General features: G+C 48.3%; 1 protein-coding gene across 2 annotated transcripts in view; it reads left to right on the plus strand.

Moving 5' to 3' along the window:
• ILDR2 (immunoglobulin like domain containing receptor 2) overlaps positions 1–8,333 on the plus strand; it is a 40,232-nt gene extending 31,899 nt beyond the window's left edge. The window contains exons 7-9 of one of the 2 annotated variants that reach the window (XM_059872239.1): positions 1,011–1,221; positions 2,357–3,038; positions 3,870–8,333. In XM_059872239.1, coding sequence (XP_059728222.1) covers positions 1,011–1,221; positions 2,357–3,038; positions 3,870–3,905 — 929 coding nt within the window. In that variant the 3' untranslated portion in view covers positions 3,906–8,333. Of the gene's footprint in view, positions 1–1,010; positions 1,222–2,356; positions 3,093–3,869 lie in introns of those variants that run through there. The other variant, XM_059872231.1, reaches the window with a different exon arrangement.
• The last annotated feature ends 818 nt before the right edge of the window (positions 8,334–9,151 follow it).

The following is a 9,151-nucleotide window of genomic DNA, read 5'->3' on the forward strand; positions in this document are numbered from 1 at the left end:
AAACAGGAGAGGGATGATTTTATTGAAAGTGTCTTTTGTGGGCTCAGTGACCACAATGTGGCTTGAAGGAAGAAGGAAGTTTGTTTGGAGTGGCTGTTGCCCTGCAGAAGGAGCAGGGTGGTGAATAGGGACATGGTGCAAACTCAGAACTGAGCTTCTGTGAGGAGCTCCCCACTGTCTTCTTTCCCATAGCCTTTTGAAAGTTTTATTTTCTTAAATAAAGGCCGAGGCTGCACTTAATGTATGTCAGAATACAAACCCAAGTGAGGATCTTTCCACATTAGGAGGCAGAGGTGCAGAATGGGACAAGGTGTGTAGGAAGGGCTTGCAGTGCTGCTCCTTGTCCTGTGGCTGCTGTGTGCAGAGGACAGTGGCAGGCTGGGGGCTCAGTTCCTGTGGGCAGCACACAGAGCTAACCCATGTTAGGCACTGCTAGAGGCTCGCTTAAAACAGACGAGTGGGATCCTGAAAATCATTGAAGGGAAGGGCTTGAAGGAATGACACTACATCAAAGCTCTGTACAGATTAGGCATAACGAACAAATTATATATACTTCTAAAACAGTCATTGCTGAGCACACTGTCTTCTCCACCCACAAGATTTACTATAAAAAGACCTCTGCAGATTGGTATGTCAGGCCTACAGATGTCAGTGTGCTTGATGGGGTAGAGACTGACAGTGATTCAGACAGACTTTTACTTTTTCCTTAATCTTTTTGTGAGGGGGTTGCTTTTGTTTCAGCTGGGCAAGTCAGGCCAAATCCAGAGCCAGCCTGTCTCACACCAGGAAAAGGGGAGGTGGCACAACTTCTGTGCTGTAGTGGTGTCCCACCAAGCTCGGTGACCACCTTGCAAGGGCAGGGAGCTCGCAGGTGGAAAGCTCTTCCCGAAGGCTGAAGTCAGTTATCTGGAACACAGGCATCTCCCGCTGTTTGTGACACCCTCAGCATCCCCGCCTGGCTGCCATCAGGCGATGCCCATCTCATTTCTTTCCTGCACCCTCCCCTGCAGATAACAACACCGTGTCTGAGCTGAGCTCGCTGCACGAGGAGGACCTGAACTTCCGCCAGCCCTACCGGCAGGCGCGGAGGAAACCTCTGCCGCCCGCGGGGGACATGGACGGCGACGCCGAGTACTGGGCGGGAGTCGTGGGCGGCGGCAGCACCTCCAGATCGCAGGCTGTGTCTGACTACAGGGACGAGCGGGACAGCTACTGGCACAGGTGAGGGACGCCACGCCAGGGGGCAGCTCTGTCTGGCAAAGTGGTAAGGAAAGCAGAAGGGACAGATGGACTGGTAGCTCTCCCCTGTTTCCTGCTGCCTTTGCTCTGCTTAGCCGGAGAGAGAGGCTAGAGAGAAATAGGAAATCTGGACTAGATTATTAGATGAGGTCAGAATGAAGCTGATTGCCACAATGTGATTGCAACTCTAACATGTAACAAGAGCTGCATTTGTGCTCTGGCAAGCAGAGCTGTAAAAATCATATATTCCTGCTGATATTAAGACTCATAATACTTTTTTCTTCCTGAAGTAGATATTTATTCTTATTTCTGCCCCTTCTGAGTATTGCAAAGCCATGTCCATTAAGGATCAACGAGCCTGCTGAAGGCTGGGCTAACTGGATAAAGCTAGGTACGAGCCCCAGTCCCAGTGGGATGTAAAAGTGAGATCAATAGGGAACCAAGTCACCCTTCCCATAGTGGGAAAATGCAAATCTCTCTCTTGAACTTTGTACCTGATGCCTCCAGCTCTTCCTAGTGTTGGTCTGTATTATTATCTAGGAGTCACACTCACACCCTCCTGCTTTGGTGCAGCTAGACCTACCTGTGCTCCAGGCCTGAAGGACTTGCACTCTGGTGCCTAAAGAGAGACAGCACAACCTTCCCTCAACCAGCCCAGTATTCCAAAAGCTGTGGCAGGGATTTTATTCCTTCAGTACTGGGCTATTGTACCAGCTCACTGTCTTTAAACCTGCTTCAAAACTGCCCAGCTGTGAGCTTCTATAGCTGGGCTCTTGGGTTTTTCCAGCAGGATATACACCTACAAGCTCTAGGATGAAGGAGAAGCAGGTCCAGCCCTGCATATTGGAGGACAGGGCAGGTGCACCCTGGGGATAACCTCAGGTAACATTAGACGTGAAGAACCTGAGCTGTCTGCACTAATCTGCCTTTACACTCAGCAGAGAGAACCCGGGGTTTCAAGGATGTGATAGATCCTCTTCCTGTGGAAGACGATGAAAACAGCTCAGATGATTCATGCCCTCAGGAGGGCGTGTATCCCTCCATTGTCTGTGCAGGCAGCCGAGGGGATGAGCGCAGCTGGATCCCGCCCTCTAACTCTACCTCCTCCCTCTTCCAGCCAGCAGAGGTCCAAGTCGGAGATGCTGTCCCGTAAGAGTTTCTCGGTGGGAGTGCCGGCTGTGTCCATGGATGAGCTGGCGGCCTTTGCCGAGTCCTACAGCCAGCGGCCGCGGCGGGCGGACAGCCAGGAGATGCGGCGCTTCGAGCGCTCCGAGTCGCGCGGCGGGGGGCTGCCCCACCAGGACAGCTCCATGGAGGAATACTACACCAAGCGCTGCAGGGCCAACCGGGAGCCGCTGACGGACTCGGAGCGGGGCTGGTCCTACAGCCCGCCCCGCAGACGGGCCCACGAGGAGAAGCACCTTCCCAGGCTGGTGAGCCGGACGCCCGGAGGGAGCCAGAAATACGATCACTCCTACCTCAGCAGTGTCCTGGAGAGGAAATCCCGGAGCTATGACGAGAGCGGTGACCATTGTGCCAGCCCCTCGAAGCTGAGCTCGCAGCCCAGCCAGAGGGGAGGGAGCACGTACTACGCCTGGTCGCCGCCCTCCACCTACAAAGCCGAGAAGTCGCAGCCGCCGCCGCCGCAGTCGTCGTCCCCCGAGCAGGACGAGGAGGAGGAGGACAGCCTGCCCCCCTACAGCGAGAGGGAGCTGAGCCGAGGCCCTTCCTACAGGGCCAGGGAACAGGCCTACCTCAATGCCTCTGACAAGAAGAGGAAAAAGGACCCCAAGAAAACAGTGAGGCCATGTCTGGTGGTCCTGGTCCAAATAGGCTGAGCGGAGAGCCACCAGGCAGGGGTTACTAACCAGAGTTGATGGGCAAGGGGGTTTTCCAGGAGGGTGACACCTGGAGTCTGGGTGTCCCTCCCTGTGGGAAGGGGGGAAGGAACTGGGGTGTAGGAAGCCAGAAAGGGTAGTAGCTCCTACACAGGCATCCATGATGGAGGGGAAAGCCAGATATGCCTGGCTTTCCCCTCCATCATGGGGAGGTAAGGGGATGTCTTTGGCATCTGTGGCCTGGTAATCCAAGGTGGAGGGAGTTTATCTAGAGTTCAGGAGGATCGTGGTAGGGAAGTTACTCAGGCCTTACAGAAATTACAGGGCTTTGCTTTGGTCTTGATCCTTGTTAAGGAAGGGTTGAAAGGCTCTTGTTCTTCTGGACTGGGACAGAACTGGTAGCAGGGGATGATGTAAGAGACATCTTTCTGAAAGGGGTGGGATCGCAGACTCCCATGGGTGCGTGGTCCCATGGGGGCCATTCATGCCAAAGGCATTCCTCACTCAGGATACCAGCAAGTGCAAAACATCCTGCCACAGCCCAGGCTGGTGAGGACTGATAAGTTCATGGTTGCTGGGGAAGGGGATCTTCCTTCTTGGCTCAGCTGGGGAAATCTGCACCGTGAGGGAGACCTTATCATTAGAGTAGCTTGGCTGTGGGAGAGAGGACTGGATTGTGAGTGGGCAAGGGTGTTGCTGTTTAGTTGTGTCTCTGTCAAAGCTTTGTCTGTCCCTTTGTTTGTTCAATGAGAGATTTCCTGTTGACACTTAATCTTCTCTCTTTCCTCTCAGAATGATTTCCCAACAAGGATGTCCCTTGTGGTTTGAAGTTGTTGTGGACCTATCATGTTGATGGGCTGGATATCATGAGGTGACTGCAGTAGAGAAGATGCAGAGCAACAAACAAGACATGCCTCTGTGAACCTTTGCAGACATCAGCCATGGACTGTTTCAATTTTTTGTTTCATCCAGGAGAGCTGAGGCTTTTGTAAGAGACAGACTCCCATGGACAGCACTCGATCTCAACTTTGGGAGTCTGCCAGGAAAATGAGGCTAGGGCTCTCTTTGGCACCCTGTTTTCCAGTGCCCTCCATTCTGCTCTGGATGGCAGCCACGTCCCTACGGCCTCTGCAGCCCTCCCTGCAGCCCTGAACTACAAGTGAGGCTGCCTTTGTGCCTCTCGCCCTGTCCCATGTGCAGAGGGAGGCGTGTGTACCTCTTGCTCTCTCTGTCTCCTCAGTTCTCTGTTTGGATCAAAATTGTCTCCATACTTAAAGGCTTTTCTGTATCACCCCTGTGCTGGGAGGAGGCCTTGTTCTTACAACTGCAGACTGCCTCCAGCTGATCAGGCCCTAAATCACGGAAGAAAATCCACATCCTTTCAGACTGTAAGAAAATGACTGATGAGGTGTTACCTTGATAAGGGCTGAATGGGGAAAGAGACAATTATGAGCTGGTTTGTTCAATATATTTAGTTCTGTTCGTTGTGTGACGAGAGTTGCAGGTGAGATTGATGTATTGTTCTGAAAGTGGGTCAAAGTAGCTTTTATTGTGATGAGAGCATGATTTGTTTCCCCCCTGCCCCCAGCTGTGTTTTGTTTTGATGCTGTTGCATTTCCTTGCAGCTCAACTGTGAACCTGTAGAGCTTCAAGCTGGAGTACCTACTCCACTGTTTTAAAAGCAGTGCTCTAGCCTTCCTAGTGCTCTGCTTCCAGTACCACCAGACACTTCTGCCACTCTAGTGAGTGGCCTTTTTGTTCCAAGGAAGCAAAAAGGGGACAGTCTCAGTGAGAGGGCAGCTGCAGACCTTCATCCTGTGCCACTGGTATCACTCCTTTCTGGGAATAGTTTCCCAGAAGAAGCTACTACTGAAGAGAGCAGTAACAGCAGTGGGAAAAGAACAAGCACTGTGGATGAATACAAGCTTTGAAAGTCACCCTTTTCACTTAAAACCATACCATTCACTTTGGTTGGGATCTGGTTTTAGTGGCTGTTGTCTCAGGAATAGCTTTATTTAGAAGTGAGTGCTTCTCACCATTTGGAAGCCTGACATTCTGGTTTTCATAGGGTATTATACAGTCATTTATTTAGCTGCTAAAATCACCATGTGAGGGAAGATGATGGGAACATTTTAAGGTCCAATATCTTGATCCCTGTTACACCTAGAAACAACTTGGTGCCCTGTTGTGTTATGGACATTATCAGCCTCTGAAAGGACATCTTTATTGTTCCTCTGGGAATTTGGGAAGCTGTCTGGCCTCAGATGTTCCTACTGGCAGTACTGTTTGGAACACAAGGTATATTAACGTCATTGCAGTTCTCCATAAAAATGATAGATTAATTTCTGTGTTACTTCTTTGCCAGATAGTTTACCCACCAAGAATGGTCAAGGGAGAGGAAGAATAATCTCCATAGATATGATAACAGTTTTCATGTGGGAAGGTGAGTTGATAAAAGGATGACATTCTTCTCCCACGCTCCTCTAGTGATGATTGTAGTTTTGGAAATCCCAGTACTCGGTCTTCCTGGCCAGAGAGGGATTAGCCAACAGGAACATACAATTGTGGAATTGCAGAATTGTTTGTGCAGGAGGTAGCCTTTCAAGATTTCAAGTTTTGATCCTCTGCCATGGGAGGGGATGTCTTCCACATATGAGGTTGCTCAAAGCCCCGTCCAAATGGACCTTCAACACTTTCAGGGATGGGACATTCACAGCTTCTCTGGGCAACCTGTTCCAGTGTCTCACCACCCTCAGAGTAAAGAATTTCTTCCTTGTATCCAATCTAAAATTACCCTCTTTTACTTGAAAAGCAATGCCCTGGTAAAAAGTCCATCTCCAGCTTTCTTGTAGGTCCCTTTAGGCGCTGGAAGGCTCTATGGTCTCCTCAAAGCCTTCTCTTCTCTAGGCTTAACAGCCCCAGTTCTCTCAGCATGTCTTTACAGAAGAAGTATTCCAGCCCCTTTGACCATTTTTGTCTCCCTCCTCTGGACCTGCTCTAACAGGTCCCTGTCTTTGTGTGGGTGGCCCCAGAGTTGAACACAGTACTCTGTGTGGGATCTCAAGAGAATGGTGCAGAGGGAGATTCCACTCCTTGGCCTGCTGGTCACTCACCTGATGCAGCCCAGGATATGGTTGGCTTTCTGGGCTGCGAGAGCATGTGGCTGGCTCGTGTCCAATCTTAATCCACCACCATAAAATCACAGAATTGTAGCATGGTTTGGAAGAGACCTAAAGATCATCTAGTTCCCCAAGTCCTTCTCAGGGCTCCCATTCTTCCCCTAGTGTGCATCAAAACCAGGGGTTGCCCCGACTCAGGTGTAGCGCCCCACACTTGGCTGTGTTGAACTTCATGAGGTTCTCGTGGGCCTGCTCCCCAAGCCTGTCCCATCACTCTGGATGGCATCCCTGGCAGCATTCAGCTTGGTATCACCCACAGACTGCTGAGAGGACACTCAGTCTGTGCCATTAATGAATGTTGAACAGTGTCAGCCTTGGTGCATGCCCTTGAGGGACAGCACTTGTTACTGATGTCCTTTTGGACGCTGAGCCATTGACTGATGCTCTGGATGTGGCCATCCAGCCAATTCCTTGTCCATCAAGTAGTCCATCCATCAAACCCATCTCTCTCCAGTTTAGAAACTGAATGTTGTGAGGGACTTTGTCAAAGGCCAGAAGTCAAGGTGCATGACATCAGATGGATTTTTCTTATTCATCAGTGCAGTCACTCTGTCATTGAAGGTCTCCAAGTAAGCAGGCATGATTGGTGAAGCCATGCCAGCTGTCTTAAATCATTTCTCTCTGATACATACGCCTTGAGATGGCTTCCAGGAGGATCTTTCAGGGCACAGAGGTGAAGCTGATTGCTCAAGAGTTCCCAGGGCCCTGTTCTTTTATCCCTTTAAAATGAGTCTGATGTTTCTCTTTTACCAGCACTGGGGACCTGACTGCCTGAGTGTCATGGCTTTTCAAACAGGGAGAGCAACTTAGCAACTGCATTTATTATCTACCTGCATTATGGCTGGAGAGACTAAAATTTTTAGTGTTTTCATCTTTTTTTTTACCATTAATTGTGTGTTCTTAGGAAAATCACAGCACAGTTAGCAAGAGGTGGGCAGGTGCGCGCTGTCTGAGGTCTGAGGCCTTGGGACATCTACAGAGCTACACTGCATGCTCTTTTAAATCCAACATTTCATTCCCGACATATAAGGGTTCGAGGAAGTTGATGTTTTGTTAGCCTGAAAACCTTGGCAACTCCTGTGCCATGAATTTCAAGGCAGCTTAGCCTGCTATCATTTCCATCAGACCCAGGAAGCAGTTGACATAGAAATTTGAAAATGCATCTGACTATCCCAAAAGGAGGCCAGACCAGTGGTTTTACAGTCTCTGAATACCTCTATATTTTAAATCATACTGAACGCCTGAGCATTGCAATCTTCTCATTTCAGTTATGTTCTGTCCCTTATCTCAGTCACTGTAGTTTATTTGATCAAGCCCTCAGGAATGAGCTGTGTGTATTAAAAATACAAGTCTTCATTTATTTGAGTCAGTTTTGTTTGTTCAGTGCTGGTACTTTAGGGCATCTGTACACTGTGTTAAGAAGTTGCCATTTGTGTATCTAGCTTATAAATAAGTAGTTGCAATCTAATTCTTTTAAGAAAACTGTTTTAATTGTACAAACAACTGTTTGTGAGAATTTGGAAACATCTCTTGAATCCAAGTACCTGGAAAAGTACTGAAGATTTTATGACTAGTGATTCTGTGAGTTTTACTGGATGATAAAAGTTTCAGCTGCAGAAAAAAAAAGGAGGTCTTAATTCCCTGAAGTCAGATCTGAGCAGCAGCAACCTTGCTCTACAGTTTTGGATTTCGTATCTTTCTGTACAAATCTGCAGGAATTTTCAGTTACTGATCATGTCTGTCTTCAGGCCACCTTTATTTTTCCCATTAGAATTGTGTCTGCAGCAGCAGCAAATGGACCAAATCAAGAAGTGAGGGGTGACAAGAGTATCTGAACAGCTACACAACCCTAATGACCTGTGACTCCTGCAGCAGGGGAGCAGGGGGCCACAGACTGACAGACAGCTCATGTTTCAGGAGAGGAGTAATGGTTTGTGTCTGTGCCATCTTTCAGAACACCTGCAGAATGCTGGTGCTGGGAAATAATGAGCCTGGTTACTATGGGGTCTTAAATTATAAGTTTTCCAGTGACGAATTTTTATTGCTGGCATAAAATTAAAATCCTTTTCTTACTGGATGTGGATGTCTGGGTCATGTCAAGGACGTGGAGAGTTTTGTGGTCTTAAAATGACAGCATCACAACAGTGATTTGCTAAGAAAACAGATAATGAGAGAGAATCCTGTAAAAATTTCAAAGAGCCCCTAGAGCAAAAGCAGGATCAAGCTTTAGCAGTAGATGTAGCTGTATTGTCAAAAAAAGTGATCTTGGCTAATGGAGAGAAAAAAAAAGGTTTTACATAATGGAATGGGAAAATAAATATCAATGGTAATGACTTTTCATCAATCCCATCATTCCTTCAAAGTACATTGTAAAAGTTCCAATGTGTGGCTTCAGTGTGAGCATCCTCAGAACACTCCATTTCCACTGAAATGGAAAATTAACAAAATTAGCACTCTGAATACTTTAAATTTTTGAGAAACCCCCAACATTTATGAGCTGTAACAGGCAGCCAGAATTGCTCAGGTCTTTGTGCTGGCATATGGAACAGGGGACTGGAGCTGTAACATCCCCACCTTTGTTACTGGAGTTGGGTCAGGGGTGTCTATCAGCAGTGCACCCTAGAGCTGCATCTCTGAGAGATAAAGGACAACTGCTGGGAGAGATCCCTGAAAAAGAGCAATCACAAAATATTTCAGCAGTCAAACCTTGCCACAAACTGTCCCAGGTACATAAATGCAGCAGCACGGTGTTTATCATGCCTGGGCTATACTAAAAATAGTTTTAATGATGTGGAGATTGTTGAGAAACTGCATGGAGCTGTCTTTTTCTCCAGGTAGCTTTCACACAAGGTGTGCATGAGGGTCTGTTCTTGGTCACCAGTTACAGGGTTTGGC

Source organism: Haemorhous mexicanus, chromosome 2 (genome assembly GCF_027477595.1).
Source record: "Haemorhous mexicanus isolate bHaeMex1 chromosome 2, bHaeMex1.pri, whole genome shotgun sequence".
Taxonomy (NCBI): domain Eukaryota; kingdom Metazoa; phylum Chordata; class Aves; order Passeriformes; family Fringillidae; genus Haemorhous; species Haemorhous mexicanus.